The sequence below is a fragment of the Stegastes partitus genome, unplaced genomic scaffold, assembly GCF_000690725.1.
Source record: "Stegastes partitus isolate 25-593 unplaced genomic scaffold, Stegastes_partitus-1.0.2 Scaffold755, whole genome shotgun sequence".
NCBI classification, from domain to species: Eukaryota; Metazoa; Chordata; class Actinopteri; family Pomacentridae; genus Stegastes; species Stegastes partitus.
Genome location: NW_007578486.1, coordinates 268,330 through 285,098, shown reverse-complemented (window position 1 = coordinate 285,098; position 16,769 = coordinate 268,330). Strand labels below are relative to the sequence as shown.

The following is a 16,769-nucleotide window of genomic DNA, read 5'->3' as shown; positions in this document are numbered from 1 at the left end:
GGCGGGAGGGAGGGAAGATCAGAGCTTTTTAGCATCAGATCACCAATCTAAGCTTCTCAAATATGAAACATTTCTGCTTTTATCTACATTGTTGACTGTTGGATTAGTAAAAAAAAAAAACCCACCAGGAGCTGTGGAAATGTCTGGTGGGAATTTTAAATCTGTATTCAATATTTGAGCAATAAAGGAATTGAAGATGAAAAGCCTTGTTCGCGATAGCCTCCACATGATGTGCTATGTAACCTGAACTGCAGGGTTTGCTCCTGTGTGCAATCATGACCACATAATAAGACAACATGGCATCAGATGTTGGATTGTATTACTGATGGTACACCTACTGTATTTTGGATTGATTTTTTTTCTATATTTTTCAAATGACAGGATTTTCTCTGGGGAACTGTGATGTACTTTTCACTATTTTCTGCTATTTTACCGACGGAAAAAAAATCAATAAAACGTTGTTAGCTCTCGCCTTGGTTCTTATTATATCCAGTGGATAATGTGCTTGGCTGCAGTGGTTTGATTCAGAGCGGATGCGGGTCTGAATTGACTACATGTGGAACAGACCACCAAGGATTTGTTGCCCAGCAGCCTCCTGCCCCTTTAATCCATCTCTTGCAAGAGCCATGTACAACTGCCACTTTACTTTCAGTGTCTGTCCTCTTCCAAAAATAATGCTTCTGTGCCACACCATATATCCCTGTGTACAAGACTAAAAATATGGACCTACTGCTGCAGGCTGCGGCCAGATGGATGTCTCACAGAGGAGGATTTCGGGACTAACACGGCTCCAGATGAGCTGATGGAGCAGCAGCCAAGAAGACAAACACTTGAATGGCAAACCATCAGTGTGCCGGATCTGATTTGTAAACAAAGACAAAGACTGAAAACCTGAGCAGCAAATGAATAGACTGTTTATTTATTCAATCACATTTAAAAAAAAAATACTAAGACTGCATTAAGATACTGCAGTGACAGTGAAATATACCCATAAATTAAATCGTACAAATTAGGCTGTAATTACTTTTAACAAGAAGAAAAGGGTCGTGTAAACATTAGCGCTGTGGAGACACTCTCATTAGCTTCTTATTCATGCGTGTGATACCTTTGAACTGCATGATTTAGGATCAAGAATGCATTAGTTTAATGCCTCTGAGATTATTTAACATTTAACAGCCCTCTCTTTCGCAGGAAGCCTTTCAACACTGACCTTGATGCAAACAAAAAAAATGAAAAACAGCCACACTGGGAGGTTAATGTACCATGCAATATGTACAATATGCCTTCTGATGAATAGACAGTGGATGCTAAAGCCATTTTAGCAAGTGATTTTTTAGTACTTCGAAAACCAAACAGTCCTTTAACTGAACCGACATGCTGCTCTACTGTAACAGCTCTGACGCAATCTGAACATCCCTTTGAAATATGTTAAATTACACAACAATATGTGAATGCCATGCTCACGAAAAAACAAAAAAAAGTGGTTTGAAAATGCCATCACAGACCAATACGACATGTAGAAAGTCACGTGAAATTTAAGGTTGCAGAAATGATCCAACGAAGTCAAGCAAAAAAATAGTCACGCTACAAAATGTACAATGTGCAAGTAATGCCTGTAATAAAGTACATGTGTCATTAGTGTTAATTATGACTCGTTCCCTTTAGGTCAAGACACAAACTAAGCACTTAGAGTATCTCAAATGGTTTTCAAAGTAAAAAAAAAAACATCATTAAAAAAAACAAAAACAAACTACAACCAACTTGGGTTAGTGATGTGAGGTGCTGCATTGCAGTTAGTCTACATTCACTTCCACAGATTCCCTGAAGGAGAGACCTAGTACATTGCGAGTCCACAGAGGCTTTTGAGGCCACTGAAATACTTTTTTTTCCCTTCTTAATCCATCCATGTGCATTTACACTGTTACTGCTATAAAACGTTCACAAAGCGCTCCATATATTTCAGAGTACATGCTATAATAGACCCCTCACCAAGGCAGCTCTTTAATTGTCAGGTCACACTTCATAATAGCTGAAGACATCCATTTTCAAAGAGCCTAACAAGAAAATTTGAAATACATCAGTAGTACAGTCATTTGACGCCAAGCTCTGTAGCTTCTCAATTTCCTGTTTTGGATTATAGTGCTCAGCAGCAGCGTGAAGCACACTGAACCACTGCAGAGCTGTGCCGACTGCCAGCTGCACGCAGCCGATTCAATTACATCCGCAACGCTGGCGTTTTTAAACCAAGTTGTAGATGTCCAGGTTGGTGTGCAAGATGTGGTCTTTTACCGCGCAGAAGACAAACCGAATGTTGTCCGTGTCTGTGGCACACGTGAAGTGGGAGTAGATGATTTTTTTCTCACTTGGATTGAGACTGACAAACATGTCTAAGATGAAATCTTTTCCTGCGTCGACATCCCGCTGGGGACCTGGTTGGAAGGAAGTAGAGGGCAAAAACTGCACATTAAAGTCACTAGTACTTTCAGGAGTTACATAAAAGCTCAAGAAGGTGACATGGGAATGGGTGCAGAGAAAGAAATAGAACAATCTGAATTTATAAGCCCTGAAATACAACTTTTATCAACTAAATACATGCTGGTACACTTGGTGTGGCATAACTAGTAGCTTATAGCAGCTAACATCAGCTGTTCATCACATCAGACCAAGTAGCTGCTTATGAGCTAAACTTCTGATCTGTTAGAAGAAGTTTGTGCCATTTTCTTTTCTCTAAAAAAAATGCACTGAATGAATGAAAAAAGTAAAATGCTCAGTGAAGCCATCCGAATCGCTTACCATCATACTCAGGGAAGTAGTCGACCAGGTGTGAATACATGATTTTTTCCTCCAGTAAGTCGATCTTGTTGAGGAACAAGATGATGGAGGAGTCTTTGAACCACTTGTAGGTTATGATCGTCTTGAACAAGGCCATGCTTTCCTCCATGCGATTCTTCAGGAAACACACAAACACGAGCAGCAACATGAGACAAGACATATTGTTAGACAGCAGTACTTCAGCAGCGATTGTCTGCGCGAGCAAATTCAATTGGCTGTAATCTCATCAAGTGAACAAGTCTTTGCTGAGAGGCGCCCTTTGCCGAACAGAGCGACTAAAGAGCTCCCCCTGCAGGTCAACTGGACGCACTGCCGCAAAGGAGCCGAGAGACGATCAGCGTGACCAGAGAGGGAGAAAGAGAGAGGAAAACAGAGAGACAAAAAGAGAGAGGGAGACAGCAGACTAGTGCTGGACTCTCTAGAAATCTAGGTCATCATTTCCACCTAACAGGTTTGGCCTTAAACAGAGGAAACAATGTCCCTTTGTGTCCTTCTCTGTGATTTTTATGATTATCCCGCTGTGAGCCCCTTTTCTCCCGCCGTGTGCAGAATAACAAGACATATAGGGGCAGATGAGATTGTTATTTTGTGGGCAGCAGCCTGCTTCTCACCTCATTGGCGGATTCAATGAGGACCTGATCGTACTCGCTGAGTGCCACCAGGAACATGATGGAAGTGACATTCTCGAAACAGTGGATCCACTTCCTCCTCTCGGAACGCTGGCCGCCCACATCCACCATCCTGCAGCCACAGGTTTTCATTGACGGGGGGGAAAAAAAATTCATCATATTAGCCGACCGCACACACAGCCCTGCTAAGTCGATTACATAAATGATTTAATTTCTTAATAACGGTGATGTGACAAGAGATTTTTGAGAAGTGATGAGGATGTGATGACTCAACGGGCACTGAGCTGAGCAGCCAGTCTATGTATTTGTTCAGTTACTGTACTGCAGCATTTCACGACCACATGGCATCTAATATCACTCTATAGACCTAACGCAGAGTTTTATTTCTTTAACCCTCTGAACTCCAAGGAGTTTTTTTTTGCTACTGTCATATTTTTACTCACTGTCGGCTCATTTTAGAAGGCAAAATAAAGTCCTGCACCTTTGTAGAAACAGTGCAACCATAGATAGAAGCAGAGAGAACGAAAAAATGTCTCATATGCAATGCAACAAAGGTATATTGTCCTAAATCAAAATGTAAGTAGTTTTTTTTAATCATTTATTTTTTATAAAAACCAGTGTTGCCAGTATTGGGGAAAAAAATTGTTGCTGAACATATTACAGATGCTTTAATACTTATATGTTATCTTTTTTCACATACTTGTCTCCAATCTGCATTCTGTAAACACAGTCTAACAGTTTAGCCCAGTTCAGCTGGATAATCTGAAGTTTTGTCATGTGACTGACACAGTTATGGCTTCTTAGCTGCTCTGAGGAATGCAGAATTTTTTTTAGCTTTTTTACAAAATCTTTCAATGGCACACAAAGTTATTTTTGATGATATAACATCATTTTTAATTCTGGTTAATTTTCCAAACAGAACAGCACATTACATGTGGTTAGGTGAAGCACTGCCAGAAAGTTGAACATATGTTTCTTTTTAGATTTTTCTTTTATTTATTTTTTTTACAGGTTTTTACTCTGATAAATAGTGTAATTTTGTTAATTTTTAAAAAGACAACACTTGTGCAGGTTCTGAGGTTCAGAGATTTAAATCACTGTTCAGTATTGAGCACTGAGAGGATGTCATGTTTTTACAAACTTCCCATGATGCCAGCGTTTACCTTTACGCCATCAAGGTTAAATTCTCTGTATTTAAGCCCACAATAACTTCTGCACTTCAAAATGTAATGCTGAATGTTTTGCAACCAAGTGAATCTAATGAATTATCACAGAAAATGATTAGAGAATTAATAAAAAAAAAAACAAAACACTACTTCCAACTGAACAGAACAACTCTGTGGACCTCCCACAGTGAATTCTCAAATCAGGTCCAGCTGTGCTCAGAAGATATAATGGGTATAATAGCTTCCAGCTCGTTCCTCCATAATGATCCTCCAACAGGAAAAAACAAGGCTACAGCCACATTAGTGACTCTGCTTGTGCTCTGAGGCTTGTGCTTTGAGCTAAATGCTAACATGAGCATGCTAATGTGCCAATGGACACCATGTTTGTCTTGTTCACCATGTTAGCTTCCTAACAATTAGTAGCACTGAGTCCACTATCTAGTCTATGCTGAGGGGACCAGATAGTTGTTCTACAAAACAAAGATAGTGCACAAAACAACACAAATGCAACCTTATGTTTGTGCAGGAGATGACGTCTGGGATTACTCTGGTTGAAACATGCCCAGTGGTTGAGAAGTAATCTGATCAAATCTCAGCAACCAGATTGCAACAAATCTTAAAAATATATTTTTCAAAAGAAAGAAAGGTGAAGAAATCAGTTGAGATCAACAAATCCAGTCTTGGTTTTGATCTGGATCAAACTTTCAGTGTTTGCTGTTCAGAACTTTTCAGCAGGTTGGATTACCTGTGATCCAAAATAAGCAGGATTATCCTGATTCCAGCAGAGTGGTGGATTCAGGATGGATTTCAGAGGCACTTGTAGTACAGATCTGGTAATCTTGAAAGGTTTATATCTGAATCAGGGCTATCCAATCCAATGCCACTTAGAAATATCAGCATATAAATGGATGGATTACCTGATCCTGAATAGCGAAACACAGGATTTGCTAATTCAGATTATTCTGATCCAGTGGGACCTGGGGACCATGAATATCTTGTTGGGTGAATTAAGCCTTTGTTCCAGTGTTGCACAGTCAGTAGGACAATTTTGTTTACAAGCAATTTTCTATTGATGAAGCATCTTGATTTGTCAGGTGTTAAGTTCACATTTAGAACATTTAGAACAGACTTTTTGTAGTTATTTGGAAGTGACCACACTCATGCGCCCAGGCGACCTCTCTGCATCGTGACACTAGAAGGTTCCTACAGATTGGCCACCAAAGCAGACTCCTTTAATTTTAGGACTACTGGCATTTTGGGGCATTTTTTGTGCCTGGACAGACAAGAAGCATAGGAAAAGACAGCGAGGGAATCGAACCAGAGACTTAATGCTCAAGCAATCACATCCATGTGGCACACTAACCACTCGGCTATTGGATCGCCCCCGCAGACATTTTATTTCTAATGGGATCACGGACTTCCGTCTCTCTGGAGTTTACATCGTTATGTCTCTGTGCAAGTGATGCAAAAGACACTTTGAAATCTGATTTGAGCTGCGACGCATCTGTTTGAAATCTGACTGGAATTGAATTTTAAACCACCAATGTCATTTAGATCTCATTTCCAGAATCCCATTTCATTTTTTGTTTTGTTTTTGCTGTCCAGACTTTCAAAAATCTGTCTGAATACAATCTAGATACGGCAAAAGACAGATTTGGCTTTTAATAATAAACACTTGATCAACTGAATTTCTAGAAAACATTATTTTATACAGTATGACCACCATGACCACAACATTTTTTTCTGTGTTGGTGTTTTCTCTGTTTCTTCAACGGAACCACTCACCTGAACACGACACTCTCCAGGTCGAAGGGGTACTCTATTATACCTGTTGTGGGCACCCTCACCCTCAGGACATCTTGCTGGGTTGGCAGATAAGCGGGTTCGGAAATTCGTTCCAAGTCATTGAGATAGCTGACAGCAGAGAAGAATAATGCCCAGTTAGGAGGTAAAATCAAAACCACTTAGACAGACTTCTGAAGAAGCAGGAGACAGATCGAGGGGAGACATTTACTGTAAAATAGTCAGGACGGATGTTTCGGTTTCAGCCACGTCACTGTCATTAATTATTTACAGAGAATTTAAATGGTGTTTCTTTGCTTTGAAGCCTTTTGTCAACAACCTTAAATGGAATAACCTCAGCGTTCGGGCCGCATTAAAGGCACAACTGGCAGATGAAACGCTGGAAACTATTTGTGTGCGGAGTGATTGGTCGCTGTTTACACTCACTATTTAGCTGAGTCGGAGAGCTGGTATTCCCTCTTTCGATTGTAACATTCCTGAATGCCCGGATCGCTCCACAGGCTCTTCAAGGCGTCCACGTACGGGTTTTTTAAGGTTGTAACCTTTTCCACATCAACCTTACTGACAATACTGGCGTTGGCCTGAAGAACAGAAAGACACACTGGAGTTAATGACACGACACTGCTGAAGAGTGATTCATAGGACCGTGAGCTCATGTTTATGGATCACATAATGCTAAACAGAGTTCAAATGCTGCTATGTCATCTTGGAATCCTCCATCTCCATCTCAGTGTCACGTGTTTCTGATTAATAATTGATCTTTCCCTGACTGCACATCCCATTACTGCACTGTGGACCCACAGTAAAAGCGTTCAGCCAGAAAAAACACTTATGCACAAGCTGCTTGGAGTGCCTTAATGGTCATTTATGGCTGAACTATTACAGTCTGTTTACTCTCAGTTACTGCTGCCTGAAACTTCAGCGAGCTCACACGGGAGGTGTAACTTATCCAGCAGTCTCGTTGTACAAGATGCTATGGCAAACAATTTGCTGATGGGCAGCTGTGTTTGATGTTCTGATGGGTTTTTCTACTGCTACAGTCATAAAGGGCCCAATGTGAGGCTGTGACTTTACTAATGTCCACAAGCTGCGATTCTTTGGGAAATTCCAGTGTTATGAAACACGTGTTTGCACACTGTAAATGGGCTGAACCAGCTGACTGCATTGCTTTCGACTCCACTGAAGGCAGTGCTATTAAAGAGCTGTTTGAGTCATATGTCTTCCCATTAGGTAGAATTACTAAGAGGTGATTTTCCTGTTTTTTTTTTTTTACAGGCTTACTGGCAGTGCTATCCCTCCCTGTATATGTACATGGCTCCTGCTTTGGGAGACGATTAAAGGGAATCCCTTGAAACTTCTGTGCCAGCCTCTGCTTTTGTAGCTACAGTTTACTTTGAAAATCTTAGCAATTCTCTAGATTGTGGATGAAACAGAACATTTGAGGGCATCCTCTTGAGCTTTGGGAATCACAGATGGACATTTTCTGACAATATACAGAGCAAACAACTAATCGATTAATTGCGAAAAGTAACTGACAGATTAGTCAACAAAAAAAAATTAGTTGCAGCCCTGCCTTCTGTTCAAACTGTTCAGTCATTTTGAAAACAGTGCATCCTTAATGTCAGACAGAGATGCACGAAGCAGGTTTCTCACTTCCGTTTTGGGGAATGTAAACTTCCACAGCTGAAATGACAACTGTTGATTTCATCAGCTAGCGGCAGATAGTTCAGATAAATTCAGCTCCACCATTTGGTTCAAAAACACTGTAGATTTTTCGTAATCTTTTCAGTAAGTTTGCAGCTAACCTGTTGATTATTTCTGGATGAACTTATTAGCTGTTTGGTCTTGAACATGTTTTGTCCACAACCCAAAGTTTTCAGGTTACTGTCATACAGGAGTAAAGGAACCAGGGAATACTGAAGGAAATGAATCAGACAATTTTGACTTCTTTTAACTATCAAAACAGTTACTGATTATTTATTTGTTGTCAAAATTTAGTCAGAACTTCTCTGGTTTCCAGCTAATCATTGTTCCTCTATCCGGTATAGAACTAGCTCGCCAAAGTATCATTAGTGTGACAATACAGTATCAGGAAAATACCACATCCTTATTTCATTTCAAAGTGACAACCTAAAAGACTGTTGTTTTGCTCTTTTTGGCAGCACCAATGTTGGTAAGTCGTATCTGCGGCTGTGTTTTTGAACCTCACTTTGCAGAGATCCAAACAGTGCGCCACGCCTTTATAACAATTTAAGATAATAACACATGAAAGCAAAAAGAGAGTTCAATCTCCTGAGACGAGGAAAAAACAGCAGAGTATAAAACAATACGGAGCTTCACACACGGGTGAGTTGCAGATCGAGTCTGTCTGGTTAGCTCCACCTCTGCTCTCTGGCAGAAAGACAGCTGCAGAGTGAAGAAACACTCATCACTAACCGTGGTTGTCTTGATATTACCACAGAAACCCAGTTCACAGGGACTTTCATATAATTTCATCAGCGGGTAATAGGCTCAGTCACCTATTGTACCTCAGTTGACAATAGATGGTAACAGATATTTATTTAAACACAAATCTTTGAGATTGTCACTGTAGAATAAACAGCATGTGTCGCTTTTAACATTGCATAGGAAATTTAGAACAAGGACTAACAATGTTATTTGGTGAGCAGAGCCCAGTTTTGCTAGATGGCCAACTTCCCCAAACACAACCAAAAAACTTCTAAAAAGCAGGATGTAGTTGCCCTCAGTGAGGTAATGATGTGCTCTTTGACATTAAAAGTAGAAGTGTTTCTTTCGGTAGTAAGATAGCTGACCAGGAATGCTTCAATCTTAGAGCGTTTAAACAGAATTTAATCAATTCTGTACAATTTTGCACGTGTGTTTTTTACAATAAGCAGAGCTGCAACTGATGAATATTTTTATTGTTGATCAATCTCTCGATTATTTTCGTTGTTTGGTCTATTAAATGTCTGAAACTAGTAAAAAAGTATGGATCAGCATGTGAACTGTTTTGCCCACAATCCAAAGATATTCAGTTTACAACCATAAAGGAGGAAAAAGAAATCAGAAAACAGAAACACTTACGAAGTGACAATCATCAAATTTTAACTTTTTTCTTCAACTATGAGGTCAAACCATATGATCAGTTGTCAGAATAGTTGATGATTAATTCAATAGTTGAAAATTGTTTCAGTTTTGTGCTATAGTCCAGTGCACACAGCTTATGCAGGTGGAAAACCCCGACGCTCGACATGCCTGCAATACGTCGTAGCGGTTGCACGGCTATGATTGAACCATCACCGTTCAGGGTTTAGTGAATGACGTAATGGCTGAAATCACCCTATTGTGTCCTTATTCATTACTCCCTATGTACTCAATAGTTACTTAACGGTGAGCAGCATCATGAGGTTTCAGACTCTCCGCAGAGCAGAAAGTAGTGTACATGTACAGTACTTGAAGGCCCAACATTATGGATAAGTACATGCACTCGGTTCCGGCAGTCATTGGCTTTCTTGACCTGCAGCCACTCTGAGCATTAATATCTGCTTGGAGAGTTACAAACAATGCCATTCTGGAGCTTCCACAGAGCACAAACTTCACCCACAGAAAGAAAACACTGTAACCCACATGCTCACTCAGACTTGGTTAATACTGACAGAAGTCCAGCCCCCCTCGCCAGACTCTGTTCCTAACCAGGAACTCAAACTGCTGCAGGATACTGGCGTGAGCCAGCAAAAATTTGTGTGATTAATAAGCTCCTGGTGTTGGTATGACAGTGGCGGATTCCTTGTGGTGTCTCACTTGCACTTGGCGAGGGAGTACTTGCCTTTACATGCCTGCAGAGTAACATAATGTGTACTTCACAATGACAGCCTGCTCCGTATCTAGACAAAACTATCTGGCAGCAGGATTTCAAAACTAAACACTGTCGCAAATTACCAGAAGTACTTCACCCTGATGACACGGTGATACACACTGCAGGCGCTGTCAGAGGCTGTGAAGCTTGCACACGTTTCTGTGCGGTAAAACCTCTTTCTCAATTTGTCTAAATGAGGCAGCAAAGGAAGGAATCGGAGACAAGTGTCTGGCCTACCTTGTTGTGTTCATACTTGTAGGGGATCTGCAGTGCGTTCATAGCCTGGATCATGGCCTGCATGGCAGTGAAGATGTTCTGGTAGACCAGCCTGGTGAAGCCTCTTTTGTCCTCATCAGAGTACCCACGGCCATGGATGATCCTCATCTGCTTGATGAAAGTGCTTTTCCCACTTTCACCAGTTCCTGGCCATTGACAGATACACAACAGTCAACACACACAAATGGACCTGAAGGATGAAGGTAACATATTCTATTATTTTATATCGTTAAATCACCTTAAAAGCCCAAAATCATTGCTGCTTTTGTGCGTCTCTCAGTGACTTCCCTCCTCTGTATGAGCCACAAACTCATATATTATTAAATGTTTATTACTGGTGCATTATTGTGTTGGTGTAATGTTACTGCTGTAACTGGTGAGGGTGGAGATAAATATTTCAGGTTAATCTGCAAGAATGAATCAGCATTTTTTTTTTAACAGATCACATGCTGTTTGTAAGATCTTAATCTGTGAAATAACTAGACACACCAGGTAGATAAATACATGAGCGCAGCATCATCTTGGGAGGCCACATTTTATTTGTGCTACTCGATAAGGACGCATCAACAATCCTGTGAGTAAGTTTAAGGTGAAACAAGGTCGCACTGGTTATTCTGCTTACAAAAAAAGCTGACTCATGCTAAATGTATCACCACGTTTTGAGGTTCACTAGTCAGCACTGCCTACCTCTGAAGAAGCCTTAGATCGACTACACTTCAGATCGAGGCTAGCTTTGTGTACACAGCTTAAAAAACTCCTTTGCTCGTGTGGCTTGCTTTTTCTTTCACTTCTGCATCCAGTGTCATTTCAGCGTTGTCAGCTACACGGGGAAATGCTGCAACTTCTTCTAGTTCAGCTTTTATATATCTGATACAGGGATTCAGCAGTGAGATGACAAAACACTGTTTGTAACACTTGACTCAAAGAATATACATAAGACCAATAGCACTTAAGGATAACCCAGACTAAAGCGACTGAAGCAAGTCCAGGATTACATAAGCGCGAGGACAGAATACAGACATAGCTTGTGCTTTGTTTGATATAAACAACAGGCAGACTTTGGGAGTGAGGCTGGTGATATAACCCCATAAGGACCCCATTATCTTCTGTGTACAGACTATCTCACGTTGTTTATACCTCCGAGCCATAGACCCCCAATGGTGTCCGACCAGACTACAGTCAAAAGCCAGACTGGTGGCATGAAAGATGGACGTAGCCTACACATCTGAAAAAGTGAGGCCAATGTGGAAGTGACTTCAGCATGCGATCTTGCTAATGCCCAGCAGGGGGCGACTCCTCTGGTTGCAGGAAATGACCAAACTACTTCTCACTTGATTTATTACCTCGATGAACACTTTCCTAATCAGTTCATGGTCTCGATCCTTAGTTTTGAGTCTTATTCAATATAGCATGATGTTTATTTTGTACATTATGGTCCCATTTAGAGTAAAACAGACAATGAAGCAAAGCCTGCTGCAGGGCGTGGCCACTTTGTGATTGACAGTTTGCTATCACCATATATGGTGTCCATTTTGAAATGATGGAGCTTAAGCACAAAAATATCCAAAAAACTGAAGACAGTCTGAAAAATGAACAGAAATATAAGTTGCAGGACTCGCAGGAGGATTTTTTTCTGACTCTTCAGAGGGGTCCAGCCCTGAAGCAGGAAACTGCTGGACTAAACAACCAAACAAGATATAAAGCAGATAGAAGCAGCTCCACCTCGACTAGAGGCAGCAGCAAAACTCTGTTTACACACTGATGCATTGGTATTTACAATCCAATACTTCACAATAATGATCCATAATAAATTCTGCTACGGGGGTCATTTGTTTTGAAGCAGAATGTCTACTCTTAATACGTTTAAGACTTCTCATACTTGTTTATTTGTACTTATGTAAGATCTTGAAATAAGAATTTGTACTGGAGTATTTTTACACTTTTGTCTGAGAACCACATCTGAACACTTCTTACTTCACTATTTATAAAACATAAACTGCTTCTGTTCAACCACGAATGCATCATCACATACTCAAGCACTTTCAAGGGTGGTAACATCTATGTTTAGACAAGTTGCGCCAGCTAATTTATAGTAAACAGCGGTAAGCAACTATGTAAATGTACTCAAAATACCGCAAGCATTCTCTCAGTCTACAATAATGCAATGTCAGTGGTGAAAAAACGAACTGTCTGCATAATTGTGTGTCGAGATTAAAAAACTATTAATTGAAGTGTGGATGAGAAGCCAGTGAGTGCTTGTGGAGAGTTCTCTATTTGCTCAGTCTGAGCTCACAGGCAGGAAAAAAAAAAAAACGAGTTTAATGGCTTTGAAAGTAAAGGATGAGATCAGACTACTTTGAGTTCACAGAGAGCCCTTTGGTTTCTTTGCCTGAGATCAAAAAGCGGCGCAAAAGTTGGGAAAATCATTTTACAGGTTGATAAGATCTCTCTTGAGGCTAATTTGAGATTTTGTGCATTTTTTCGGTCTGGAGAAGTCTCCTTTTGGTTTCACACAGTTGTCTAGGAGGATAGATTAAACAATCTGAGAGCTCTTTTCTAAATGTGTTTTCTTCTGGGTGAGCACAGTTTTGAGATAATTGTGGGTTTTTTATGTTTAAATTTCTTGCTAGCTTATCCTTATACTCTTCTAATTCATACATTAAGATTTCAGGCAAAACAGTAGGATAATAATCATCTCATGGAGGTATGTTTTGTAATATTCAACAGTATAAAAAAGATTTTAAATGAGCTCTAACAGCAGCATGATGGACACGTAGATGTTGTTTCATTATATTAACAATCCAGTGATGCAAAATATGAAATTTAATGCTCAGAGAGGAAGTTTGGCTTTCACTTTCAGTACTTTAAGAACATTTTGTTTGTAATTTAACACACTCTTACCTCGGTAGCCTAACACTGGATGCAAGACTATTTTTTTTAAAGTGGGACGCTGCAACGTTTACTTGAGTAGAAGCCCTGAATACAGTTTTAAAATCTGACTATATTCCATTTTTTTTCCTTTACATGTTGTCGCAAAATTTTTTAAATACTTGTTTTTGAATATATTTACATTTTTGCTCAGAATTTACAGAATATAAGCTCAGACGCTCCGAGAGCAACTTTGGCGTAAGAAGAGCTTTTACTTTCAGTAATGAGAGAATTCAGGATGAGATTAAACTTGATTAATCCCGACGGAAAGAAGTCTTTTAGCAGATATTCCTCGGGGAACAAAATGACAGAAGATGAGCATGCAGTAGCTGATAGAACAACCAGGAAGATGTACACTATAGTAATAATAATGAATTCAATATAATACATTTCTGGAAAAAAAAAAAAGACTGGAAAAGAAGATCATACTGGCATTGATTCTGAACAATACTACAAATGAAAAATTAAAGATGGCACATTGCATTAACATGAAAAATAAATATTACAGAAGAAATGGGCATTTTGTTTGTATATATTCTTACATAAGCAGCCTAACATTGCTTTTATCATATGTTTTAGTAGGATGCTGCAACTTCTACTTAAGTAGAAGACCTGAATATTTACTTCCAAGTGTGATTACAGCCTACTTCATCTTTTTCATGTTTTCATTTCCCTTATCTTTAGTCTTTTTGAATTAGTTTAGCTCATTATTCAACCATACTGTGCACCCTCTTCAACTTCTCTCTTCATTTATGATGCGTTCACTGTCACTCCACTGTGTCTTCTACGTGTTCTAATGGGTATTTCTCCGCCTGTGGAGCCCTTTCAGTGACCTCTGTGAGTGATAAGGTGCTTTATTAATAATCCTACCAGCCTGTTTCCGACGGACGGGGGGGGTCTTACCGAGCAGCAGCAGCTTATATTCCCGGCGGGAGTCCCTCTTGTCCCGGCGGAGCTGCCTCTCAATCTCATCGTTGATCCTGCGAGCCTCCTTGGCCTCCGGGCTGAGGCAGCAAGCCCCCACGGAGCTCAGAGTCATTACTCCCGGGTAACACTTCACCTTCCCCGGCAAACACACACACATAATGTCGGTTAAACGAGAAAAGAAAAAAAAAAGTCACTATATTACAGTTAGAGGAGCTACAGCGCGCCGCCAAGCTGGACCCTCCGAAGCTGGAAACAAGATTTAGTATTAATTTAAGGAAGTAAAGTCTCTCAAGGTTGCTCGTATTACCTTGTTCCTCTCCAGTAAAGAGGAAATTAAGTTTGTGAAACAACTTTAGCGGCGAGTCTTCAACTCCTGGCGGCGGAGCTCCGGGCGTGGTGGGCTGAATATGGCGGAGTTTTGTTTGTTTGGTTGTTTTTGTTGTTGTTGTTTTCTTTTACTTCACGGCGCTGCAAAGTGACACCAAGTTGGTAAAAGTCATCCTCCGGGAGCAGAGAGAAGGAGTCGCTGAGACAGAGTTGGTGGCCGAGCTGGAAGTGGAGCCAGTGTTTTCCTGCTCCGTCGGTCCGGCCAGCAGCGACCATGTGACGGAGGGCTGAGCCGTGATGGGAAACGTGTGGGCTCTCACTATTACATTATGGGAACATGTTTCCTGTGTTAACCAGCAGACTGCGGATGTATGTGACAGTTAGAGCAGCAGCGCTGACACGCTTCACCTTCCCTTGGAAACCACAGAAACCAGCTCCGAAGGTACAATAAACAGAAGTAAGTACACCTCTCTGTGCAGAATCACACGTCAAGTGATTCAAAGTCCAAACACCTCCCAATACCTGCTTTATTTCTAAGTCCACTGGTGGAGTGTTTCCTCCTGTGAGAGATTAGAAACAAATATTTTAGAAAGATTGTATTAAAAAATACAGGTCTTAACCTCTTAAGTCCTGGCATCCTTATGCGTGGACATCACATTTTGGATTTTATTTCCACAATAGTTAATTATTTTTTTATTTAGTTTTTATTATTATTTTTCTTTGTTTTTTTATTTTTAAATTTTTTTTCTATTTAAAAAAAATCTTCACATATTTTTTAAAATATATATTTATTTTCTTAATATTTTTTATTTTTTATTCTCATTGCTATTTTTTTAATTAATTTTTTTAATATATATTTTTGGGTCTCTATTTTTGCTTTTATGTAGAGCAGTAGAGATAGACAGGAAAAGGGGGAGAAGAATGGGGATAGACCTGCAGCAAAGGGTCGTGAGCAGGATTTGAACCCACAACCACTTGGTCAGGGAACTGTAGCCCGCTTATGGGTCGCCCACTCAACTAGCTATAGAGGCACCCTCTCTTTGCTATTTGATCAGATCAAATGCTTATCAAACAATAGCTTAGGTCTTCAGAGGTTAAAGCAGAAACTCCAATTAAACATTATGTCGTTGGACCTATGTCCTGTCTCTGTCTGCATGTGTGCTAGATGGATCCACATGCAACAAGAACTGACAGAGGAATTCAAAAATCTGATTGAGAGACTTTGCAAACATGCAAAAGCACACAGAAAAATCAATCAAACACCAGTGGAAACACTTGCAGCACTCTATAGATGCAGAGCCACAGCACCACTAATCGGTGCTGGTCCTCCTCAAATGATGCGTGCCTTCACAGTCTGTAACTGAAAAACAGACCTCCTCATGTTTCCTACTTGACATCGGGGTTATCATGAAAAACCAGCATATCTACGACAGTCTAGACCATGTGTCAATCTCTATGGACGGTGTCCAAGGAAAACACCCGTTTGTGGTTTGATACATAACTGAAAGATTAAACTTTGCTACAGGGCATGAAAAGAAGCCTGACAAATATCAAGAGACATTTCTTTGCACAGCTGAGACAAAGATTCTTTTTTTTTTTTTTTGGCTCAGATGGGGTCCAACATGTCTGGTGTGAAGCTGCCTGGGACGACCACAGTGAATGCATCGTCCCAACAGTGAAGCAGAGGTGGGAAGTGTGATGACGTGGGGCTGCATGAGTGCAAAAGGTGTTGGGGAGATGACATTTATACGAATGCCTGTTGATAAACCAAAACACTGAATGACAAGATGACTGTAGAAGTTTGGTAGAAGAGGAACATTCTGGCACGATAATGATCCAAGTCATCAGTGTGTCATCAAAGTAATGGTGGACATACAAAGTGTTTAAAAAAAAAAAAAAGATTGAATATCAGTAATGATGTGTACTGCCTTTTGTTGCTGTACGTTCCTACTATGGGGCTTATATTTTTAATAAAGCAAATCTAAAATGTTTGTTTTGAGTTTTCAATTAGGATGAATACCATTT

General features: G+C 40.2%; 1 protein-coding gene and 1 long non-coding RNA gene across 2 annotated transcripts; one reads left to right on the top strand and one right to left on the bottom strand.

Annotated features, from left to right (window-relative positions):
* Positions 1-892: 892 nt before the first annotated feature.
* LOC103364542 (guanine nucleotide-binding protein G(q) subunit alpha-like) lies at positions 893-15,193 on the bottom strand. Its single transcript, XM_008291692.1, has 8 exons — positions 14,725-15,193; positions 14,394-14,550; positions 10,524-10,708; positions 6,857-7,011; positions 6,413-6,541; positions 3,444-3,573; positions 2,794-2,947; positions 893-2,429 (listed from the first exon to the last, which is right to left on the bottom strand). The coding sequence occupies exons 2-8, from the start codon at positions 14,527-14,529 to the stop codon at positions 2,239-2,241; spliced, it is 1,080 nt and encodes a 359-aa protein (XP_008289914.1). The 5' UTR covers positions 14,530-14,550; positions 14,725-15,193; the 3' UTR covers positions 893-2,238.
* On the top strand, positions 15,113-16,735 carry LOC103364543 (uncharacterized). Its single transcript, XR_520552.1, has 2 exons — positions 15,113-15,201; positions 16,355-16,735. It is a non-coding gene; the product is annotated as an uncharacterized LOC103364543 (long non-coding RNA).
* The last annotated feature ends 34 nt before the right edge of the window (positions 16,736-16,769 follow it).